Raw genomic sequence first — 25,643 nt, 5'->3', positions numbered from 1 at the left:
CAAAACTGCATTATAAGAATGCTGTCATAACCTGTTGCATCACCTTTCATCCTGAAGGATCCTTAAGTACCTTAGAGAGCTAGAGGATCTAGTATTATGCTTTAGAGTATTTCACTCAACAACTGAAGCAAGAAGAAAATGCCTTTTTGTACTGAACTTAAACAAAGAGTAAAATACACCCCAGAAGAGCTTTGACAATTTCCTTTGGAAATGAACTTAATTTTTGGCCAGGATCATGGGAAATATGAGAAGAGAAGCAAAGATTTAAAAAAAACTACATGCCAAAAAATGTTCACAGGTGCAGGAATTAGACTATTAAGACAATTCCTGATTACATATCTGACTTTTGGCATCTTTTCAAGGCAGCATGAACACAGTTTAAATTCTTCTGTGCATGTGTACCTTCAGCAAAGAAGGCAGAAAAATGCTTTCATTTGTAAAAAAAAACTCATGAGTCAATTACCTCTAAGTGAGCAAAGTGAGCACAACATTGGCAAGACAGGCTTCAGCTTCTGGAAATACTGACTTTTGTTTTTTAGGCCCAGAAATGGAGATTGAGAAAATTTTCACTGATGTTGTATCTGATACATTTATTTGATTTATATTGCTCCACTTTCTGTACCTTATTCAAACTTTACATCTGCTGTAATTTTGCGAGTGCCACTGGGAATGTAAGAAATATGTAATGCATTTTTTAACATGAGGGCAATTAGCATTGCATAAATGAAGGCAAATATTTCTAAACCTCATGTCAAAGTTAGAGCAGGTGGATCTTCAAAGCAGTCTCTTTCTCAAAGAGTCAATTTTACCTAGCAAAAACGTATGGGTTTTGGTTTTTTTTTTCATATAATTAGTAGTGTCCAACAAGTCACCAGGAAAGTGCTGCCTTTGCTAATATGCCACAATTTATCAGTCCATAAAACTACAGACATGAAGTGTCCTACAGAATTAATTCCTGAATGAAAACCCCAGGAAACCTTTTTAGATGATCCTATTTTCCTGTCACCTAACACACACCATCTGATAGTAAAAAAAATCACTGAGGTAGCTGTTCTGGAAATTAAGGAGGAATTGAGTTTTCCAGTAAGCCTGGTGAGCATGGAATGATATAACAGCTGAATTCTGCCATGTGCATGGAAAGAAACCCCCCAAAACCCACAGATTTTGCTTGTGCATTTGATTCCTAGTCTAACAGTTCATTAACAAAGCAGAGCTTCCAGACATTCTTCCTATGGGTAAGATTGTCTGCTACTTTCCTATGTACCTGCTTTTTAATTAGATTTTGGAATGGAATCACAACTCCTATCCACAAATCTCCAGTGGGAAGCAAAATCTGAAGTAATCTGTGATTCCCAGAGATATTTGCTTCTCCAGATGCAGTTTCTGAACTAAACTACAAATGTTGCAGAAACAGAAGAATGAAGAAAGGAAGGGACAGAACCATAAAATAGGACGTGATTAATCAGAGTTGTAAGAGTTCTGGGTTTTTTCCCTTCATTGGCAAGAGGTATTAAAAATAAGCATTTATTACCTATTTGATTAATTCTTAGTATCATAGTATCAGTCAGGGTTGGAAGGGACCACAAGGATCATCTAGTTCCAACCCCCCTGCCATGGGCAAGGACACCCCACACTAGATCAGGCTGGCTAGAGCCTCATCCAGCCTGGTCTTAAACGCCTCCAGGGATGGCACCCCAACCACCTCCCTGGACAACCCATTCCAGGGCTTCACCACTCTCATGGTGAAGAACTTCCTCCTCACATCCAGCCTGAATCTCCCCACCTCCAGCTTCATTCCATTAGATCATTAACAAGGCAGCATTTCCAGCCATTCTTCTTGTGTGAAAGACGACCCATTTATTTATCAGGTACCTGCTTTTTATTTAGACTGTGTTTTGGAATTACAGCTCTTCTTCTGCTCTCTAGACTCACTGCATGGCAAAATGGTACTTGCAATGAGACACTTCTATCAAGTTCATTTCCTATGGCCTGGAGGTGACACAGTACACAGCCAATTTCTTACGCAGTGCTCCCAAGGCAGTGCTGGGAAATATAACTCTAAAGACCCTGCTTCTCAGAAATGAGAGGTCTAATCAGTGTATACTATTAAAAGGACCTTTCTTTATTTCTGCCTCATGCAGCATAAGGAGGTATCTCCTGTATGGACTGGTAAATTCAGTTTATAGAGTTAAACCAAGTGTGTGTCTTTCCTGATGTTTCAGGATGGCACCTGTCTTTCTGCAAATGTAACCTAAATGGGTGACCTAAATGAAACCTGAGGCTCCCATCTGATTACTGTCTGCAAAGATCACAAAAGACACCAGCAGAGCTGCTAAGGCTGCCAGATAGGAAACACAATTTTAGTCTCCAATTAGGACTGACTCACAATAGAAAAGTAACGTAAGAAAAAAATCTGCATTGTTGCATTAGCAAAGGACTTTAGCCTCCAGGGCAGTCAACTGTCAAATCACAGAAGATTGAGATAGAAGAGACCTATTAAATCATTCTAGCCAGGGATGTCGTTGGTGCTTTGCCAAGAAAGAATAGTAATCAGTACCATAAGTCTACCCTCCTTGTAGCTAATCTTTCCCTAGCTTTAAATTAACATGCAAATAAAGAGGAATGGTTGGAAACTATTTTAGAATTTAAAGCATATTTTAAAAACTGAATACAAAAGCCTCCATCTGCTGTTACTGAGGGTATGCCTTTTCCATGTGATACACAAAGGGTAAGCACACAGTAGACGAAATGCATGCAGCAAGCCCATTTGGAGCTCTCCAAGGGAAGAAATTCTTAGTCCTAGTGGGACATGACGCTTTCCCATGGAACTGCTCAATACCATGCAACCGCACTTCAGAGCACAGCGTTCCTTCTTAGCCCGAAACAAAGTATTCTGCTGATTGTCCCTCGGGATCACCAAAGCCATTCACCATGCTCTGCAGAACGTTAACCTGCAGAGAAAACTTGAACACACTCCTTGGAGTTCCAAAATAGCACAGCCCCATGTATGGGTACAATTTGTATTTCAAAATGTTATAAAGGTCCTGATCAGGAGTCCCACCATCTCCATATTGATGCTGTGTATTCCTTAAATGTATATATCTAATAACTATTTGGATGCTGGATCCTAGTTTAGGACTAGAGATGGAAGACCAGTTGAATTTTGCCAAGCAATGCTTTTTAATGAGTAATTCTTTAAAACTAAATTTCAATGGCAGCATCAATAGCAGAATTGTTTGACTTGCCAGATGCTCAAATAAATTAATTAACAATCAAACTTAGCTCATTCTTCCACTAAAAGACTAAGTGCTAGTATGACTACATCAATATTAGAGATTGCCAATTGTTGTATTCCCATGGGAAACAGGGTGATAGAGGAGAGCTACATCGTGTGACCATCACATAGACATTTGAGGAGTGCACAGGAAAGGCATATGAAAGCAGCCTGAATTTGGCTGGAGATGAACAGCTTCTGCTGTTAGCGTTTTCAGACAGAGATGCAATTATTTTACAAAGCCAATGCTCTACTACAATTTCATTCAATGACTTTCACCAAAAGGACTATTCAGCAAAGATGTCCCTTGTAAATGCCACATTGAGCCTGCAGCAAGTTCCTCCTTTCTCATCTGCTTTGCAGTTGAGGTACATGGAAGAGGTGTAGGACATTTCCCTGAATTCAGTTGCAGGACAAGGGAAAGCCATTTTGGTGCTTTGGCTTTTTGATGAAGTACCACAAAGGAACTTCCTAAATTATTACATTGCTGGAAAATTCTCCAGAGACTAAGGTTTCTCTTTAAACTTAGACATAAAACAAAGCCCAGTGTACACAGGCAGGGAAACCAATGCTCTCTTCCTAATAGTATCAAAGTACACTGTGGTACACATTGCAGACCAGATGACATATGCCAAGCCAAAAGCATATTTGAATTACACTTTTCTGCCTTTCCTTTGGGAGATGGAGAGATTATAAAACTATCTTTCTCATTTCTGATTTTACATTGTGTTAAAGTATCTCACACTTTATTTTGTCTTAATCAAAGGGGCCAACAGCCTCATACCACATAGTTACATTTATGTATTACTGCACACAACATTACAGGATCCACAGGGAACTCAGCAGCAGTGCCAGGATCCACAAGGAAAACAAAATACCACGGACTAACTTGGTTAGAAGTTCCTTGTGGAAAATGAGAAGAAACCACTGATGAGATTTACAACTGTCTACCAAAATTAGATACCAATTCCTTTTGCAAACAGCAGGGAATTGAACATCCCAGCCTCTGAGACAAATTTTACCTATCCCAATCCATACTTTCCATACTAGAAGAGTATCGGCCTGCTCAATACCATATGTTACCACGAACTGGTTATGCCAGCCTTTTAATATGATTCCACTACCAGAAAGTAGTGTGCACTTTTATGAGCACTGGAACTGCCAAATCCTTGGTAGCTGTTTGCACATTGTTTCTCCAATGCTTAATAACAAATTTGCCTCTTATGTGATCTGGAGATATCCCCTCTAACTCTACTCTCTAAGAAAGATTGTGTTCAGACCACTTTTCTCTCTCTGTGGACTCTAATTAGGCCTTTTTCCTTGATGTGGCCATCTAGGCTCATTATATTTGTAGGGATTTAATATTCTTGAGAGTCTTCTCTGACAGATTTGCTCTAATCACTGAGTGATTGACAGACAGTGTGATTATATAAGCTTTTTATCATTTGGAGACAAGGCTGAAAATATATTCCAGAAAACCTATCCTCAGTCCTACCCAAGCTGTGCTCTGGGGAATCCAGATTTTGGAACAGCCTCCATAACACCTACATCCATCAATTAGGATAAGGACCAGGCAGTCCAGACCAAGAAAACCTATGATTCTATGACTCTAGTTCTGTGTCTCCCATTATGTGCTCCATATTGGTACACACTGTAAAGCTCTCATCCATTCTCCATGGGAATTTAGAAGAGCTTTCCATTGACATTAACATATCTTTGACAATATTCCCATTACAAAGCAGACTGCAAACCACAGCATTTGTTTTCCTGCTTCTAATGATATCCATGGAGAGGATGGCACAAGCCACTTCCAAGCTACAGTAAGTTCTAAGAGTGAAAAGGATGTAGCACATACTGGAGTTACTGATGAGGAACACAAGCATCCATGCTGGAATGAAAAAGAAACATTTTACAGTCTCTGCAAAAGCTGTAGGAAAGAGATCATCAAAAAGTTAGGATTGGCTGAACTTCTGCATATTCTGCTGACAGCTGCTGACAGCTTCAGGAGACAACCATACGCAGCCAGTGCCAGCTCTGCTGCCAGCCCACTGCTCCCACAAAAGGTCTCTGTTTTCTAATTTTAGCTGTTCTGAATTACATCTTACATTAGTACAAACCTGCCTTCTCCACAGAAATCTCCATGTTGTGCTGCGTGGACCTCTCAGAGTACTGTCAACCTACAAATCTGGTTGTTAAAAAGCCCATGAGAAGCATGTAACAGCTTTAAATCAGCACTAGCAGGGAAAAGGCCAGAGAGAGCATCACAGCCAAGTGTGCTGCAGAGACATGGTCGAACGAAATGATCTTAAAGGTCTTTTCCAACCAAAACAATTCTATGATTCTTTGACTCGCAAAACACTTTTCAGAGAGCCACTGAGGAAAAGGATGGAGAAAATGATGCTCTGCATAAAATGTATAGTAGGCTGTGATGCCCACCAGCTCCCTCATCAGGGAAAGAGTGCAGGATATATCCTACTTTACAAGTTTCTGCCTTTTCTCCTTCTTCCAGGCAGCAAATGCTGTTACAATCAACATGTAAAAGCCATTTAGCAAGGAGGAACAATGCTGATCTAATCCCCAGATCGAGGACTTGGATGGAGCTCAAGAAGTGAGAGTGCAGCAGCACAGCTCTACGTGAGACAGCTCAGGGGATGGGATCAGGCCCCAGACTCCACCAGCACCACTGGGTGTCCCTCAGCCATGCTGACTCCTGGACCCTAGAGGTGGTGGTGCGCATGATGAGGGGGTTTGTTTTCACTTTTGCTCCAGATCTGCAGAAATGCAAGCAGAATCATTCCCATCCTAGACACCCTGTTGGAAATGCAGTCAGACACTACCTACAACATCACAAACAGAAACACAACGGCACAGGGAACAACTGCACAGGTATATACCCATCCCATGTGGAAGAGACAAGTGTTAGCAGCCCCCAGCCTAAACGAGCAGTGTCTGAGGCTTTTTGAGAAGACAGGCAGGTTTTCTCAGTGCCTTGGCAAAGGTCAGACCCCTGTGCCATCAGCCCTTCAGAGTACCTTGAGGAGGCTCAGGTGCTGCTGCCTCAGGGGATCACCATCCTTACAGGAGGCTGCTGTTTCCAGGCAGTCTCCCTTGGCCATGCCTTTGGTGGGAAGCACTGCCACAGATGTTCCTACTTCTACTCAGAGGTTGCAAAGAAGGGCTCCACTCACTGCTGTCCTGTCTGCTCTGAGCTTGCAGCCTAAATGCACTGCCTGGGGTGCGGAGAAGCAGCTGGCAGCTGGGAAGGTTGGGCTGGAGCAAATAAACACTAAAACAGTAAAAACAAAAGGCATTGGGACCTGAACTGGGTAAAGATACTCACTTTGCAGCCTGGGAAGAGAACAAAGTGAAACAATACCCTTTTATTTCAACAGATGTGTCCCCTCCTTGAGCCCTATCTGCTGACTCTGCTGAAGAAGGCATGACTGAGCTTTCACCAAGCTGGAAAAGTAGTACAGTGCCAGGGAAAGGAACTTCTCTTCCAGACTTATGCATTTTCTTTGTAGATTAAACCGGGCTTGTAGGGCTACCTCTCTGATACTAAATCTTCATATGAGTAACCTGCTGAAGAATCTTTTTGTTGGAGATGTTAGATGAACAAGAAAGAACTCAATATGACTTTGAAATCTCAGCATGAGTCTTTATGGTTAGCAGTAAGAGAAAACTGGATCCCCTACCCTATTAAAAGGAACAATTGTCTTGGAAATAATTCAGACACAATAAATGAGGGATTCCTTCACATTAACTGCCTTCAATTGCAGACTTGTAGTCTAAAATTATGCAGATGTTGAGCATTGAACAGAATACTTAAAAATACAGTGGCAAGTTGAAATCCCAGTTCCTCTGCATGGGGCAATCAGTAATTTCAAATATTTATTGGAATACAATTAGTATATAATAAAACAGAGCAACCTGCTACTAAGAACATAGAAACATTAACGAAGTTAGAATGAAAAATCAGTAACAGAGTTTCAGGTCCTCCAAAAGGCTGCAAATATTTTTTTTAATGCAAGGCAGACAACTTACAAAGGGACTTGCAAAATATTTTCTATATCCCTTAAGGAATTTATTGCAAATAAAGAGTTCAATCTTGATATAACATCAACCTTTCTTTTATTTGAGTACCCAAACTCACATTCTGCAACATGACAATTAAATTTCCATGAGTTTATCTCAATATTAACTCTCATGTTAGGGGGAAGTTCTTCATAGAAAGAGTGATTGCCCATTGGAATGGGCTGCCCAGGGAGGTGGTGGAATCACCATCACTGGAGGTGTTTGGGAAGAGACTGGATGGGGTGCTTGGTGCCATGGTTTAGTTGATTAGATGGTGTTGGATGATAGGTTGGACTTGATCTCAAAGGTCTCTTCCAACCTGGTTAATTCTATTCTGTTTCTATTCTATTTATTCTATTTCATTTCCCTATATTTCACAACAGAGATATTGAGACTTCTGCTAGACTGAATAGAAGATATTGATGACTGTGCATAGAAGTGATATGCAGAGCCCAGCTTCCCCTCCCTTTTGTTAGTCTTTAGGAAAGAAAGGCTACGTGAGCTGTGCATTTCACAGCACATTAACTACTAAGCTCTGTATCATGCTATTTGTGACGTTCATCACAAAAACAGTCTGAATACACTTGCACGGTTACACAGCTGGAAGGCAGACCTCAGCAGCTAATCAAGCTGGAGCCAGTCTGAGAGTACTCTCAGCATCTATGGAGGACAGAAGAATAGAGGACATTTGCTTTCGTTTGGGAGCTATGCATGATCAGTCCTTGCACTCTCCAGGAAAACAGCAACAGGCAATGAAAGCAGGAGTAATTTGGAAACTCATATGTAAGGCCTTCATTTACCACTATAATTTAAAAACACTAATAATCCAAGGATAAACTTAAACAAACATGGGAAATTAAAATCTTATATCTATTTAAAAACCCCCATAGATCAGTACAGCCAGTGTCACAAGCTGGAAAGGTTGTTGTTTTCATCCCTCTGCTGCCAGACTGGAGCGACAATATGTGGGTCATTCCTGATACGCCTTCTACCAGGTTTTGCGAGATGGAGATGTGACAGAAACCTGCCTCATTTCTGCAATCTATGATTTCAATCCATTTGGCCATGTACACCGAGACCAAACTGTTTATTTTAGCTAAGTCTTGTATACTGGATTGTAATCACCTAACTTTTACTTTCCTTTTATTCCACCTAAGCAACCCCAACACCATCTGTTTTCTTTTCATAACTACTTGTTGGTACCTCTGCACTTCTAGGAAATCCACATTTTCTAGCAGTTTCTGGAAAACAGAGGAGCTTGAAGCTATAGACAATTACTGAAGAAATCTGGCATCAGTTATAGCCACCATCCACTTACCTAGGAATAAAACTTCTCAACAGTTTGCTACCACAGCTGGAAGGAAATCATAGAATCAATAAGGTTGGAAAAGACCTCAAGGATCATCAAGTCCAACCTGTCACCCAACACCTCATGACTACTAAACCATGGCACCACATGCCACGTCCAATCCCCTCTTGAACACCTCCAGGGACAGTGACTTCACCACCTCCCTGGGCAGCACATTCCAATGCCTAACAACTCTCTCTGTGAAGAACTTTCTCCTCACCTTGAGCCTAAACTTCCCCTGGCACAGCTTGAGACTGTGTCCTCTTGTTCTGCTGCTGATTGCCTGGTAGAAGAGACCAACCCCCACCTGGCTACAACCTCCCTTCAGGTAGTTGTAGACAGCAGTAAGGTCTCCCCTGAGCCTCCTCTCCTCCAGGCTAAACAAGCCCAGCTCCTTCAGCCTCTCCTCATAGGGCTTGTGCTTGAATCCTCTCACCAGCCTCATTGCCCTTCTCTGGACACGTTCAAGAGTCTCAATGTCCTTCTTAAATTGAGGGGCCCAGAACTGGACACAGTACTCAAGGTGTGGCCTAACCAGAGATGCTCTTTTGAAGAGCTGATCGCCAATAAGATTTGAATATGCAGCTTGGTCCTGAGGTGGTCAGTAAAGTGACACAGGAAGCAAAACAGAGTGATGTGGTCAGAAGCCATCACCTATTTCCAGAGAAACCCCCCCAAAACCCTAACAAATGATAACAACATCATGAACCAATATCATGTACAATGGAGGCTGGATTTGAACTGGATTTGAGTGGTAAATGTCTCTTAAACTCAATAGTATTTGTGTCAAGTATATATGCCTAAGCTTCTTTCTTAAACTTATATAAAAATCAAATTATATCAAAATACTAAATCAAAATACTATATCAAAATACTAAATCAAAATACTAAAGTTCCATTAGCCTCATTAGCCTCATGTCACTTTTTACTGTGGTACTTTGATACAAGTGCATTGTGGAAAAATTATCCTGCAGACAGCACCAGATATTTAGTTACTAAAATTAGTGTAAAGCCCTTGGTGTTATTTTTAAAATACATGGTTATTTTTGTATATCTATAATAGCCTTCTCTAAAGCTTCTATTGTGCTAGGATCACAGAAAGTAGAGCTCTAGGGTTTAATTCCTATCAATCAACAAAATGAGTTTCACGCTACTCCCAGCCAGAGAAGCTAATATATACAGTACCACAGGTCAGCAGAGAGCTTAATACAAATCCATGTGTGGGTGGATATTGCTATATCTTGCCATCCCCCACACAGTTCTTTTAATTTTATAAAGCTGCAATCACTAAACTAATTATTAGAGGCACTTAAATTGGTTTACTGTTCCTAGCACCTTTCATCAAACTCGGGCAGCTCTGAGGAGCTGTTCAAACACACAAGTCTGTCCCTTGGAAACATTTTGCTGCTGTTACGAGCCCTGGATGATTCCCAGAACAAGGAAGTATTTGAGCAGGTTTTGAAAGAGAGGACAAAAAAAAAGGTAGATGTCTTTAAAAAGCCAGGCCTCTGAGGCATCTTGGGTCTCCCCCTCTGCAGTGAGCACAGAAGAGTGCTTATCTTGGCTCCAAAACAGATTGATGTGTTCAGCCGGAAGATTCACTACAGCTGACAGAGAACATTTCCTTCATCGTATTGCTTCACCATGCAAGGAGATAACTCAGGCTAATAATATTCTGTCTCCTTTTTATCCTCCTATAGCCTACGCATAACTTAATTCTTAATTCCAAAGGGCTTGCAGAGGAGATTGGCCTGGTGCTAGTTTCATTTACACATATATAAATCAAAACTCAGTCTACTGGAATAGACGGCACTGCACTGGTGTTAAAAAAGAAAAGCCTTGATGAGGCCAGAAAAGTCCCTGTCAGCTCCCCCAGTCATAAACACCATCTTATCCTAGATTCAGTCGCACCCTCCAATTTCTAAACATTGCATTTCACTTAAATTTGCATGTAAATAGGAGCTGTCTTGTTTCACAAGAAATACAGCTTTGCCTAGCCAGAGAGCATTAGTGCAAATGTAAACCAAACGGAAAATGGCAGAGTAGTAGAAACTTGGCATCTATGGTCATTATCTTTACTTCTAATAAATAGTGGCTTCTCTTTTTAGCAACTAATTATAAAGGAAGTGTTTGGAAAAAAGGAGCTTGTGATACGCCTAAAAGAGTCAGTGTACAGCACACAACCACAAACACATTTGTTGAAAGTGTCAGATACCCAGTGGCAACCTCCTTCTAGTATGCAAGACTGCAGGATCAGGCCTGTGAATCATCCAGGAGCCCTACGTCACCCCAGGTACTATGGACTGCAAGCTTACAGTTTTGGAATAAGACCAAAACATGTTCCTAGATCTGAAGTCCTAATCCCCAAGCACACAGGAAACCCCACTGACTGCAGCCACCTGCCTGCCCGTGACTCGCAGCTGCATGAAAGCTCTCACTATTCTGCTGTAACTCAAACACACATTGCTGCTTTCAGAAAACCCACATTATTATTCTGGTTTAGAAGAGAAATGGCAGAAAGCTGATTCAGAAACTTTGAAAACTGCTAGCAAGACTCTGGTTTCACTTACCCTAATCTATCATTATATTTCATCGCCAGTCTCATACCTGCTCAAAGCTTCTGGCAATGTGCCACATCTGCCTCCTCCATTAAGATATAAAACAAGGGTTAAGTGGCAGAGAGTATCAATGTGGATAGCAATCTGTCTCACCCAGAAACCATTGCAGCAGGAATAAAGGAAGAATTATTAGACTGGAGTCAATATGACAAAGTATAGTCTCTTTTTTTTTTGCCTAAAGATGAATTTCTAGTTTTTCAAATAGGACAGAAAACTCTCTTCCTTTCATCACACTGAACATCAGAACAGTTTCCTCCAATGTCCTGCTCAGAGTCTCTGCTAATGAAACAGTTTATTATGGTGCATGGCGAATGCAGTGTTTCATTACAGTACTCGTCTCGGAATAAGTACGAACTGGGAGCCAGTGATATGAATTCAAATTGTTCCTTCCATACATTTGTTTCTAAAAAGTAAGTAAGTTTGAAAGCTCTGCTGGTTGCCCTTGTTAATGTGAACAAAACGTTTAGGGAAAAAGAGTTTTCAGCGTCTTCTTACACCGCATAGCTTACACAATCCCACATACCAAAGCCACAAAGTTTGTGGTCCTTTCCCTCCTACAGCAGTGAGTTCACAGCTGTGGCACCAGAAAAAAAATAACAACCAGGACTAGTTGGAACTTAAAGAAGTCACTTCCTGATTCAGCATTCCCTCTCCCTAACATATAGGCAATAGAGGTTTGCCAATAAAATTGTGGAGGAATTTAAGAGGAAATTAGATTACTTATTTTATTACTAATAGGAATCCCTTAGAAGTACTCTCCTCATGTCCAGCCTAAGCTTTCCTTGCTTCAGTGTAACACTTCTGTTTCTTAGCCTAGCCCTGTGAACCCTTTCCTTTTGCAGCACCACAATAGGTTCTCAAAGATCCTTCTCAGTCTCTTCTGTTCTTTAGGCTGACCTTTTAAACCTTCCACTTTTTCTAGACCTCAGATCACTCTTGCTGCTTTCTGCTCCACAACTCTCAATGTGTAACAACCCAGACTGCAGACAGTACTCTGGCTAATGTCTTCACAGAACCAATCTGTGAGAATCCTTGGGAAACTTGTGAAAGTGCTTCATGAGTAGTCACTCCCTCACTGCTGGGCAGATTTTCATGGAAGAATGTACCACAGAAGAAGGAATGATCTCTGGTACAACTAAAGAGATGTCCTTCAAAGACTTCAGATACGAGGGCAGAAAAAGGCTTTGCAGCAGGGACCAGGAGGGGGAATGTTTCTATTAATGTTCCTAGAGAGAAAAGCTGTCGCACAGCTTCTGTATCATCAGAGTAAAATTATTGCTGGACTGATTCAGAGTGAGGCAATCAAAAGCAGCATCAAAGGTTGAGCTAATCGATTCAGCGGTGTGAGACCGGGGAACAGAAGGGATGTATCTTGCTATTACTGCCACCTCCATGAGGGAAGAGAAATTAGTAGAAAAGGATGACATATTAGAAGGTAATTTTTGCTGTGCAATTGTTTGCAACCCCAAGCAATGTCATATGTTCTTACTTGAGACTATGCAAGAAATATAAGATGAAAGGGAGCAGTTTCATTACGGCAGCACCTAGAGGAGGATTGCCAAGCCCTGGGACACACGCTCCCAGAAAGTGACCTACTGCTTTCCCAGCCTTGTAGCATGTTTGTAATCTCTCTCACAATATGACAGAAAATAGAGATGGCTAGAGGAAAAATAGGAAGGGGTGGGGAGAAAAGCAAACCAATTCAGCTTATTAATAAAACCTTGATAAATCCAATGAAGAAAAAAGTTTATCACCAAAGAACTTGTGAAGTACAGGAAATAAGCACTGGCAGATCTGGCACATGTGGCTGCATTTGTCCCCCATTTCCCACAGCTGAGTGACAAGTCTTCAAACAGCCCTCAACTCTCTTCCATACCAAATGGGGAGCTTAGTTCTGTGCACATTGCACATTTAAGGAACTGAGAGCATTTCTAAGACTCTCACCTCATGACTTCCAGAAGCAGCAAAGCCCTCTGCCCTCCAGGTGTTAACTTCAGATTCTTTGCAAAAATAGGAGCCCTGTTTAACAGGTCATAATCTGGGTTTAAAAACTAAAGAGCTCCTGGGTGGCACAGGGTGTGTTACTGCAACCTTGAACTTCCCTTCTCAGTCCTTCACTTGCCCTGGGATAACCTTCATCTCAACAACCAGTGCAGTGGTTATTGGGTAAGGATATTTGGCAAGCTTGAAAATAGGAAGAGGAAACTGGACAAGGGCGTACATAGCCTCATACTCTCAGAGGCATTAAACCTTGGCTCAGAAACACCTACTTGGGCTCTGAGCCCTATAAACTGTCTCACAAAGCTTGCAAAGATAAATATGCATTGGCATCCCTGCAAATGGGATGTGGACCTGCATGTTGAAGGAGGCACATGAGGACTAAAGCAGATTCTGTTGATTTACATGCAGAACCATTTGAAATGCCTTTCTTTGAAAGCTTCCCCCTCAGTCCACCCATGTTCCTTCCTGAGCCTGAAGTATGCTCTGGAAAGTACTGGAGCTGGAAGATTTGCCTCCTCACATGGGGCAGGCCCTCCTCCCCAGAAGCTACAGTCCCTTATCCAAACTCTCCTAAACCTCCCACAAGGCACTAAACAGCAAGTGCAGACAGCAGGCTCCCTCCAGCTTGCTGTATTTAGCTGCAGACCTCTAAGCAGTTTTTTCCTTTCCACTCCTCTAGAAGAGTTACAAAGTAATATGGGGAACAAGAGCTGCTCCTTGTTGCTGTCACAAGCACGAAGCCCAGGCTTGCTTGCACTGCCTGTGCTCTGGGGCTCCTGCATCGCCTCATGTGCAATAAAACTCATCAGAGCATACGCAGGAGGAGGAAAGGAACACTTTTGTTTCTCTGTCCCAAGAACTGAAGGTACAAACTGTTAATACCCAGAAATCTGCAACTGCCAAGAACAAGTTCCCCACCCCACTTTGAAGTGTTTTCTTTCTAGCTTTACCTTGGCACGCTGGCCAGATAAGTCACAAGTTTCCGAAGGTCTTCCTGCCTTATTCTGTCGTGATTGCTGCGGGCTGGGAAGGTCAAGACAGGACCACCTCGTTTATCACGGCCACCTGTGGAAAATAAAGGATTGTTAGAAAATCAGGCAGGAAGCACATGTCAGAAAAACCTATGTGCACTGAATTGATAAACATAAATTACAGCACGTTCGAGAGCCTGTGCACTCTTTGCAGCTTTCAGGCTTGTCTAATTGAGTAAGACGTGTCTGCATTTGCTGGAGCTCCAAAGGGGGGAAATAAAATATAGAATTAAAAAGCCCCAACACAGAAGGAGAATTGCTTCTAGCATTTCTTCTGACTTTCACCTAATCCCATCGAATCCAATATAACTGCCAATCTGAGCAGGCAATGCTAATGAAATCCTACTGTGAGGACAGTTTTCAATTGGTCAACACCAAGAAAGTGAAAGCATTTTTCGCTCGGTGTGTTGTATCATTCACTGCCAGATAGTTTACAACATCCTACCAGTTAGAAGCGGTGTTTCCCAGTACTGTTTATGCAGTAAGACATTCTAATCTATCTGGTAATTCATTAGAAACTGAAATTTTGATTAGAAGTTCATGCCTCCTATGCCTGCTCTTTAGAGAGTGTTGCTGGCAATTGGAATAATCTTTAGTTTGTGCTTTGTGTGTGTGTTTGGTTTGGGTTTTTTCCTTTTCTTCTGTTGCTTTCCTGCCTTAAAATCCACTTTTTAAAAGTGCCACTGTCTGTCACTTCATCTTTTATAGCACTTGTCAAAATGCTTAGCCATAAAACAATGACTCTATCCTGAGTTATGCAATCACAAATGGAGAGGTGAATACAATCTATTCTACAGCAACATATTTTATTCTCTGCTATGAATAAATGTCAGTAAGCTTGAAATGGAAATCTAGTGCCTTACCCAATGTTTGGTTCTTTCTTCACATTTTATCACAAGATTTTTTTTCAGAAACTGTGTGGCTACATGCATGCTTACATTGTTATACTGAAAAAAATGCCACAGCAAAACTAGTTTCAAAAAGATAGCACAGAGCTGCAAGGACCTCGCAAATAAGCTGCAAAAATACAGATGCCTCTGCACATTTCAATAGAAAGCATAGTCCCTTCAACAGAAATATTGCTTCTGAGAAAGGAAAAGCCTATGCTCCTCTGATCTAATTGATGTGGCCCACAGGTAGAAAAACCTATGCAAGCACATGCACATCTCCAGCACTGTCCCATGCTGTGTTCTCTCATGCAGAACCTAGGTCCTTCACACTCTGTGAGGCCACGACTTCTGTAGGGGTCCTAACACACTATATCTATGATTACCGAATCACAGAAAATATCTAGTTGGAAGAGACCCCAAGGATCATCCAGTCTAACCCTTGACCCAGCACAGAACAGGCAACGCTAAACCATGTCCCTAAGTGCCAGGTCCACACACTGCTTAACACCTCCAGGGATGGTGACTGCATTCTATGATTCAGTGCTAATTCAGTATGAAGACTCCTAAGAGGCTCTGCTGTAAGAGTAGTATTGGCATGAGAGAACATGTGTGCTTGGAGAAACAGTATCCTGGATCACCAGGGGAAAAAAAATGCTATGGGCTGTATTTAGCTCAGAAATCAAGGAGGTTCTCATATGGCAGGTGGACAAACACAGACCAAACTGATGAGATACACACATGTACCCAGAAGGCACAAGACTTCCAACTGACCCTGCTAACAGAAGGAAGAAGTCACCTGTAGAGCCAGGTCTGACAACATACTCCATGTCCATTTTATTCTGAAACTGTTCATTCAATTATCACCATAATAGGTACAAGCTCACCTTCTAGCACAGTGCCTCTCCGCTATAAACTTCAGCTATGCAGAGATGTCAGTGCTATCCCATGTTACAGTTCATCAGCACTGAAATTCCCAGTTATCAGTGGGTGCTATTCAAGCCTCCACTGGAGCCGGGTCATGTCTAATTTGTCACGGGATACAGAGAGGCAAACAAGAGAGACCACTTCCATTTTGAGCCTACATGCAGCCAGGGGTACATATGGAGTACAAAAACTGTCCTGCTTAATCTCCACTGAAATCTGTGCCTGATATTTGCCTTTGGCTTCATAATCTGAATGTAAGGAAAGTCTGTAGGAATTTGGTGTCACCTTGGCTGATTCATGCCTCTTCCACGTAGCGTGAGAATGGAGGTGGAACATAACAAGGATTCAAGTCACACAAATAAGTTCATTTCTATTTTCTGATCTATACAGGGGGTTGGTCTCTTCTCCCAGGCATCCACCACCACAACAAGAGGACACAGTCTCAAACTGCATCAGGGGAAGTTTAGGCTTGAGGTGGGAAGAAAGTTCTTCACTGAGAGAGTTGTTAGGCATTGGAGTGGGCTGCCCAGGGAGGTGGTGGAGTCACCATCCCTGGAGGTGTTCAAGAGGGGATTGGACGTGGCACTTGGTGCCATGGTTTAGTAGTCATGAGGTGTTGGGTGACAGGTTGGACTTGATGATCTTTGAGGTCTTTTCCAACCTTATTGATTCTACAATTCTGTGACAAGTATTGTTTTAAAAATCCTCATTTGAAGCACAGTCTTCTTTTGTTGAGACTAATTCACACACTGTGACAATGCCAAAACCATTATATCATGCATGATGTGTCCAACAAAAAAGCAGGCCTACAGAATGGCAAACCAAAGTAGTAACTAAAGCTGGAGGGAAATATTTTTTCAGAACAGGAAGCTTTTCAAGGTTTTGAAAACTTTCCCTTCGTATCAAGACGTAACCAAGGCTTTCAAAAGCTTCCAGAGAATCCCTGAAGCAGAGACCTGAATTGGAATTGCATCCCAGAAGAACATACTACCTGCTACTCAGCCAGGCTCCCTCTCCTTCATTTCCAATTATTGAAATATTTGTACAAAGTGGAAAAGCACTAAGAGATGAGATGAAGAGACATCCAAGCTTATAGCTATATTCCTCTCCCAGATTGTGAAAAACCCAGTAAGGGCCATGAGCTTCCCACAGCCCAGCAGCACTGATCACTCTGATGCTGCCCATTCAGCTCAGCTTGGTAAACCAAAAACTGTGTTAGTGGCCTGGGAACCCTTTCCCACCTACAGTTAGACCAAAGTGAGTGCTGGGGAAAGAAAAGGGAAAAAAAAAAAGCTACATTCTGGTAGGCTGAAAAAGATAAATCAGAAAATTCTTGACCCTTTTTCTAACAGTTACACAAGGATTTCAGCTACAGAAAAGGAAACAGGGTCCAGAACATTCCTGACTTGTCTTTGCTTCAATATAAAAATCCCTCAAGAGTTCACCTAAACTGTCCTCTGGGGAGCAAGATAAATACGGTTCTAGCTTGGAGTCATAAGCTATGAGGACAGAGCAGAGAAAATGGGTTAGTTCTTGTTGGAGGAAGAAGGTTACATGATGACCCATTTGAAGGTTTCTGGATGATGGAAGTGCCTGAACCAATTCCAACTAGCCCTATGACACAGAACACAGAGACCACAAGGAGCAAATCTCAAGCAATGTGAGGTTTAGAAACAAATGTTTGTTATTTTTGATAAAAGCACCGCTCTATGCTTTGAGCAACGGGGCAGCATTATGATTACAAGTGCATCATACATGTTGAAATCCTTCACAAGTTTTATGAAGAGCCTATATGAAGAAACATCAGGCTTCTTCCAGAACAAACCACACCACAACCACTGTAAGACTTGCAGAGCTCAGTAACTGGTCTCCTGTCTTTAATACTCATCATATATAGCTTTTCCATTGCACCGTCTCTTCTAGGCAGACTAAATGGGATATTACCACCACTGAACCTTAGACACCTCACATGCCTATATTAGGACCCTCATCTTCCCTAATGGAGCCTCCAGACAGGTAGCAACAACCACTAAAAGAGAAGAAAATCTTTTGGCATTGGCTATCTAGAATTGAATACCTTTCCTCTTCTTTATTATCTCAGTTTTAGCTCAGGGGAATAGTGAGGTATGAAGAGGCAAAGATCCCACAGCCAGTAACTTGAAGAACCAGAAGCAATGAGATTTTCTGACTCTTAGTCCACTGCATTAGCGCTTCATAGTGCTTAGACTGAAAGTCAGCAACTAAGACTATCACTGAAACTGTCTGGAATGGAATGGAATGGAATGGAATGGAATGGAATGGAATGGAATGGAATGGAATGGAATGGAATGGAATGGAATGGAATGGAATGGAATGGAATGGAATGGAATGGAATGGAATGGAACGGACCAGGTTGGAAGAGACCTTCAAGACCATCGCATCCAACCTATCATCCAACACCATCTAATCAACTAAACCATGGCACCAAGCACCCCATCAAGTCTCCTCATAAACACCTCCAGTGATGGTTACTCCACCACCTCCCCAGGCAGCACATTCCAATGGGCAATCACTCTCTCTATGAAGAATTTCTTCCTAACATCCAGTCTAAGTCTCCCTTGGTGCAGCTTGAGACTGTGTCCTCTTGTTCTGGTGCTGGTTCCCTGGGAGAAGAGACCAGCCCCTGCCTGCCTACAACCTCCCTTCAGGTAGTTGTAGAGAGCAATAAGTCTCCCCTGAGCCTCCTCTTCTCCAGGCTAAGCAACCCCAGCTCCCTCAGCCCCTCCTCATAGGGCTTGATTGTAAGCAATGCACTTAAGGGGACTAATCTTGCCCCATGTCAGCCATGATCTCAACACTGATTTTACATGCAGATTGTTTAGAGAAATGTATGGTTTCAAAAGAAAATAAAAAATGGAAGGAAGAGTTTCAATTGCTCTAATCAATATGTCCCATCTCCTGCCTTCCACTGGGCTCACAGATACGGGATGCAATAACCAAACATGTCATTAGATTTGCTAATCACAGTTACTAAATGCTAAAACAAACAGCTGATAATTTCTAATTGTTTGTCAAGGTGGTCTTTCATGGGCTTTGCTCTGATTTAGAGAGGCAAACAGATGGTCCAGTTATTAGTGCTCTGGAAAAAGGAGTCAGAGAAACACACAGTCTTCAGGGCACAATGAGCACCGAGAACAAATATTTAGCCATATATGTCTTGCATTCCTCCTACAAAATCCTTCGTTGATAGCCATGTCTGTCCCTGGATTGCTTGCTGGTTCTTCCAATCTGCCTCTCTTCTAGTCTATACAGAAACCACTGCTAAATTAAGCATTTGTTCCCAGAATTAAGATTACATCATTTTTCCTCCACAGATCATAGAGGAGATGCTGCCGTGATGGCACAACACATTGTGATATATACCACATCAGAAGAAAACATTAAAGAAACCTTCATGGAAGCAAACAGCAGTCAGTGACCTTCTGATGACCACTTTTCTGATCACACCTGAAAGCAAGAGGAAAAGGACTCCAGCTACAAGTTACCTGCCCTGGCAGCTGCCTGAACTGACTTCTTAAGTCCCCTCAAGGGTAGGCCCAAATGTTTCTGCCTATGGAGGCTCCATCTGCCCAGCAATAAGTCAAGATGTTGGCCAACCCAGAAGTGTTATTAATGTGAACTCTGTGTACTAGCCTTCCCAATTTCAAGTCCTGAAGCATATCTATCCCTGAAACACCACTTTTGTGTAATCCTGTCTATGACAGAAAATCATCATAGAATCATAGAATCAATAAGGCTGGAAAAGACTTCAAAGATCATCAGGTCCAACCTGTCACCCAAGACCTCAGTTTCCTCTAATGCAGACTTCTTGTATACAACAGATGATTTTATCAAGTTCTGTTTCCAAGTTGCATGTCTCCAGTTCCACCAACAAGCCTAGCATGATATTTACCTGCATACATATATCCAGATTTAAGGGATTCAAGTCTCCTGCTTCTTTTTGCATTCCCTTTATAAGCATGAATCTACAAGGATTAACCATAGACACAGATAAATGTTAAAGGAAAATAAAAGCTCCCAAGTACCTTGTCTAAGGTCCTGCAACATATCAGCAGTGGAGACAGAGACAGTAGTACACAGTGTCTCTGGCCTCCCTTTCAGATGTCTACTGCAGTTCAAGTGAATGTGATGCTTCATCTGACCCCTGCAGATCATAAGCTGATCAATCTTGATGTTGCAGACTCTGCTGAGACCATAAGTGAGTTTCCAGAGGAGCTGAAATACTTCTCTAAAGATATTTCAGTCCAAAATACAGTGAAAAAATGAATGATAATGCAGAGAACTAGGAGACAGAATGAGCTCAGCTGATGTCAGGCGCCTCAATGAAACGACAAACAATATGGTCTGGATTCCTAAATCTAATTGACAGACTTCCTATGAAAGCAAAGTATCAACGAATTGGTATCCAGAGTCTTAAAATAATACTCCTTTCCCTGGCACAGCCGAGCTCTCTGAGACTCTCCTTGCTACCAAACCTCCTGTGAACTTTTATACTAAAACTCCTCCATCTTTAGGAAGGATTATTTGTTGTAAGGGTCATATATAGGACTATCTGTATGACCACCCTCAAATTCAGTTGGTTCCAAAGGAGGTCATTCTAGTACGACAGTGATGGAAATTAGAGCTCCCACAAGTCCACCTGTAAATTAACACAGCAGCAATGCAGCTATCAGGGCCTGATCCAGCATCCCATATCCCCGAGTCAATTGCCTGAATCAAATCCTTATGGCCTACATTTAAGGTTAATGACTCCAAAAAGTAGATTGTATGTTCCCACCAGAAGATCCCTTGGCAGTGTAGATCAGAGGCTGCAGCTAGGATGTTCAGTGCAGCTACTAGAACATCCCATTTCCCCACCAGGTAGATTTGTTCCATAGTCACCCAGAGCCACTGCATGGATTTGATGAGCCAAACTGCTGTGGCTTGTGATACACCTTCACTGATGTATGCAAGTAGTTTGAGATACTTCTTCAATTTTAAATGTTTACTTGCACACAAGCCAGTGGGAAAAGTGTCTCATTTCCCACAGAGGAAGTTACTGACCCAGCAAAGCAAAAACTAGGGACAAGTGAGATCCATTCAAATGAAGGAGGAGCTTCTCTGTGTTGAAGGCAAAGCTTCCTAATTGACTCCTTAGGGGGAAAAAAAGGGTCATAAGCATACAACCAAAAACGCTTTCACAGCAATAAGGAAGTTCTCAGAGGTGTCAAGGCTCACACCTTGCTTCAGAATGACCAAAATGGTTGGTTGTTATCATATTAATTATTTCAGGTGCTATAATTACCTCTCTGCATTCATGTATTGATGTATAAGCTCCAAGCCCTGACTTCTATATGAGAACAACCCTTGACTACCTGCATAAACGGAGATGAGAACCTTGCTGAGATACCTATGGAGATCACTGTGTCTCTAAAGATGAAAAAATCCTGTCAGTTGGAATAGGATGGGATGTGTACAGAACTTATTGCTTCACAGACTTAGTTCCTTCCTCTTATTGTTATTTTGAAAGTTCCTACTATTAGCTGAGGAGCTTTACTGATATGGCAGGATGCAGGGACCCATCAACTAGGAGGTGGTCAGAGTCCAGAGTGTTTGGATGGCGCACAATCAATAATTTGTGATCCCACAAGCTCTTGAAAGTCTTTTTAGACTAGAAATTTTACCTGAGTTGACTTTTTGCATATTTTTGTAAGGCAATTGAACCCTTCTGCATCTCCACAACAAGCAGAACAGGTCACATTACCACATTACCACATAAAGGAAGTACATGAAGGAGAAATCTCCCTGCTGTAATGAGATATTGGTGGATCTTGGCAAGCTGCTGATGTCCAAGAGCCAGGACATGAAGTGCTGGCAGTGACTAGACATTGTCCACAGAAATTGTTTACTCAAGTCCATGGCTACAGTTAAAAATGTATGGAAAGAAATGAAGCAACTGATTCTGCACACTAGATTTAGAACCTGTAGATGAAATGAGAAATCCCAGGAAACATTTGGATTTCTGCTTTGACCTTAAGAGTCTCAGTGAAGATATCTAAACAGCCTCTATAATTAAAGGCTCTTCTCTACCCTCAAAAATAACCTAACACTCTTGAAAAAAGAAAACAGAAAGGAAAGGAAATAAAACTAAAAAATATTAATAAATTAAAATCCCCCACAGCAGGTCCAGACATCATCACAAGACCTGGAAGCTTTATAGCCTAAGCTTCCTTATTTTCTTCTTCTAAGAGAAAGCTGCCTCAATGAAGCAGCAAATTCTGGATGAAAGCACAATGGCCCAAACCCACTAGGAAAATTCAATAGTCAAGCAATGCTATGTTTCTAATAGGATAATTCCTTCTTTTTGGAATTTCTCTTGATTTCAAAATGCATCAGGAAATGGCATCAAATGGGAGACATCTTTCTGTAACAAAATCTGTGATTGTTGATGCTTCATTTGAAATTTCCACCCCAGAGGAAGAAGAGAATGGGAATTTAAAGCAACACTTTTTGTGCAAATACAAAAAATTTACAGCATTCAAAATTTAAATATTTTGGTTAGTTCTGTTCCCAACTCAGTACAAATGTCATAGTCCACAAATCAGCATTTGGGACTCCCTGAAGCCTGGATCTGAACTCTCCCAGTGCCCAGAGGGCCCTACGGTCTCGTTTCAACCCTTTGTCTGAAGAGTGGAGTGCACCCATCACAGAGTAACAAATATTCTCCCCAATATGTGATCCCTCTGGCATGAAGTGGCCTTTGATGTCTTTAGACAAGTGTCTTCCCCTCTGAGCCTTCTTCTTTGATTCACCCTGCTGGCCTAAATTTAGCAAAACCTAATTGCAAAGTTGTCCTTTCATCTATTTAGACTGAAATTCATCCTCTGAAAGACCTCTCAGGAAACTTCTCTCTGTTTTTCCTTCAGGCTCTCAGTCAGGCTCAGATGTCACTGTGACCCAGGTCCTGAGGCTGCTCCCAAGACATCTGAGAATGAGGACAGTAGGCTCTTGACAGATAGAGATGGCCAGACTGTTATTGCATCCATTTCTCTCTATCTACTCCATGCTTTTGTTGCCCAAAGTCCACAGAAAAGCTTCCTGCTTTGCTGAACATGCATTGGGAGCTCTGTTTGTCACAGCTGCAGCAGCTCATTGGCTTATTACACCTTTCTGCCTTTCGCTGTTGATTCCTCTGTGCTCAGCCACCCTCTCAAAAACCCAGCCAGCCTCCTCCTTTGTACTCCTGCCTCAGCAGACAAGCAGACAGTGCCTGGGTGACAGGCAGAAGCCCACGCATTGCCATTGTTCCGAGCCTTCCAAGTAATGGGGCTGACTGGCCTGATCGAGCCGAGAATGCCCCTGCCTACTGCAGAGGGGATTGGGCTAGGTGACTTTCAGAGGTCCCTTCCAACCCAGACCATTCTTGATTCTATGATTCTATAAAGTATCCTGAGAAACTCTTCTGGGTGGGACACAGGAAAAGAGCAAATGCCTTCATCAAGACCTATGCCATTGGTCAACTAACAATCTTTTCTTAGCCTAAGTTTATGAAAATCTCCATGCATGGGTAGGGAACATGGTAATTCTCCTATAAATATGGTCAAGCAGCAGAACAACATCCCAAGTTAAACTACTCTTCTAAAAGAGTGTCTGTGTCTAGGAGGAGAGATTATAAAGCCCAGTTTCCAAAACATTTCACCACCTCTCACTGACAAAATCCACCTAAAATAATCTACAACCTGTTTTATTTCCTCTTCTCTGCACTCATCTCCTTCTTGGAGCCAAAGCCATTCTGTAGTTGGAAGTAACAGAGTAAACCACCCAGGCAAAGTCAAGATTTTATTGGGGTTTAGGTTATAAGCAGGTGGCCAAGGCCTTCCCTTCACCGGCTCCCTGCTTAATCTGCTTCCATGAGGTCAGCAAAGCAGGCAATCAGACAGCGACGGACAGGACACACACCGCAGCCCCAACTGCTCAGGCCATCTCTCTGCTGAGAGAGCTGGAATGGGATTTTCAGGTGCTCTTTAAACACACATACACATGAACTTTGCTTGGGTTCAGTCTAGCTCATACATGAGATCACTGGAAGAAATCAAGAGCTAGTTCCAGGAAAAAATCCCAACATTATCCACCCGCCAACTCTCCTGCAGTGCAGGGATGTGGATGCAGAGCCCTGCGCCTGCTGCTCGCCTCCGGCTGAGCCAGCAGAGGGGACGTGCCAGGCACAGAGCTCCAGACGGCATTTAGGCTGGATGAATCCATGCCCAGTTAGTTAGAGCTGTATTTCTACTCTAAAATTAAGTGCACTTCTGAAAGCTTGAGTGCTCCTCTGAGATTACACTGCTGTGCGGGCAGGTCCTGTTGAGCCTGCTCTGGAGCCAGTGTCACTTCCCTGCCTTTTCTACCCTGCTGCTCTGTGTGGTCCAAGTGTTGAGCATCCACAGCACTGAAACACAAAGTACAGTATAGCCCCTGCCTGAAGGAGCTTGTTTGTTCTCTCAGCTTTCCTGTCAAATCATGGACTAAAAAACAATCTGGTGAGCCACAGCAGAGGAGAAAAGAAATAAACTATGTAACTGAGATGTTCAGCTGAGACATTTTTGTGCATGCTGATAAATTCTGCTGGTGCAAAGAGAATCCCCTTGACAACTTTACTGTAGTGTTATCGTTAAAATTAACTGTAGTATAAAACTGAAGAAGACTTAATAAAACTCCCCTTTTCCTCAAGGAAATCTGGCTACAAATGCAATGTGCTCCCAGAGTCTGTGCTAACTGCAGAACAAGTCTTACTTTTCAATCTTGCAACATCCAGTTATTTGATTTTTCTATTTTGGCAAACATTTTCTGTTCTCTGCTCAGAGCACGCTCTAGAAAGTTATTCCATTTTAATTAAAAAGAATTTAGATGTCAGTTGAAGTGCTCAAATCCTTTTCTTAATCTGCTTTAGCACACCAGCCCAGGGGAAGACTGGGCAGTACTTAAACTCTGGGCTGGAGGGTGATGGTGAGGCTATTGCAGTGAGACACTAGCAGCTCAGACCATTCTATCTGCAAAAACCCATGACAATTGTTGCCTGTAGTAGTTGCATTTGGAGAACATGGAGAGGAGGATTAAATCCTAGGACTGCTAGCTAGCTGTGCCAAGAACAGCCACTTTTTGAGCAGACAAAGTCTGGAGGCTGGTGAGTCTACAACAAGTGAGTTGTCCCTTGCCTGGAGAAAATCATGGTGTGAAACCCTGGGGGATCACACTGACGCTAGTCATTTAATGCCCCCCCATAAGGTGAGCTTGGCCCAGGACAGCATCTAACAAGCTGATGATTTGGTGTGAGACCCTCTGGCTCAGAGCTGAACACAGGGACTGCCAGTGGAAAGGGCTATATAAATGATCCAGACAGGCTGCTGTTATTAAATATTCCATGAATTACCAAATGATCCTGCAGTCATTTCCGTGTGAAGCAACAGC

The 25,643-nt window shown here is 42.2% G+C and overlaps 1 protein-coding gene across 7 annotated transcripts in view; it reads right to left on the bottom strand.

The window, feature by feature from the left end:
* KALRN (kalirin RhoGEF kinase) overlaps nt 1–25,643 on the bottom strand; it is a 556,957-nt gene that overhangs the window by 349,888 nt on the left and 181,426 nt on the right. For all 7 annotated transcript variants that reach the window (XM_068139021.1, XM_068139024.1, XM_068139015.1 and 4 more), the window contains exon 3: nt 14,266–14,380. In XM_068139021.1, coding sequence (XP_067995122.1) covers nt 14,266–14,380 — 115 coding nt within the window. The remainder of the gene's footprint in view (nt 1–14,265; nt 14,381–25,643) is intronic.

The sequence above is a fragment of the Melanerpes formicivorus genome, unplaced genomic scaffold (genome assembly GCF_026170545.1).
Source record: "Melanerpes formicivorus ecotype bairdi unplaced genomic scaffold, bMelFor1.0.p_v2 SCAF_5, whole genome shotgun sequence".
Classification (NCBI taxonomy): Eukaryota; Metazoa; Chordata; class Aves; order Piciformes; family Picidae; genus Melanerpes; species Melanerpes formicivorus.
Note: the sequence above shows the minus strand (reverse complement) of the source record. Positions and strands in the feature narration are given on the sequence as shown.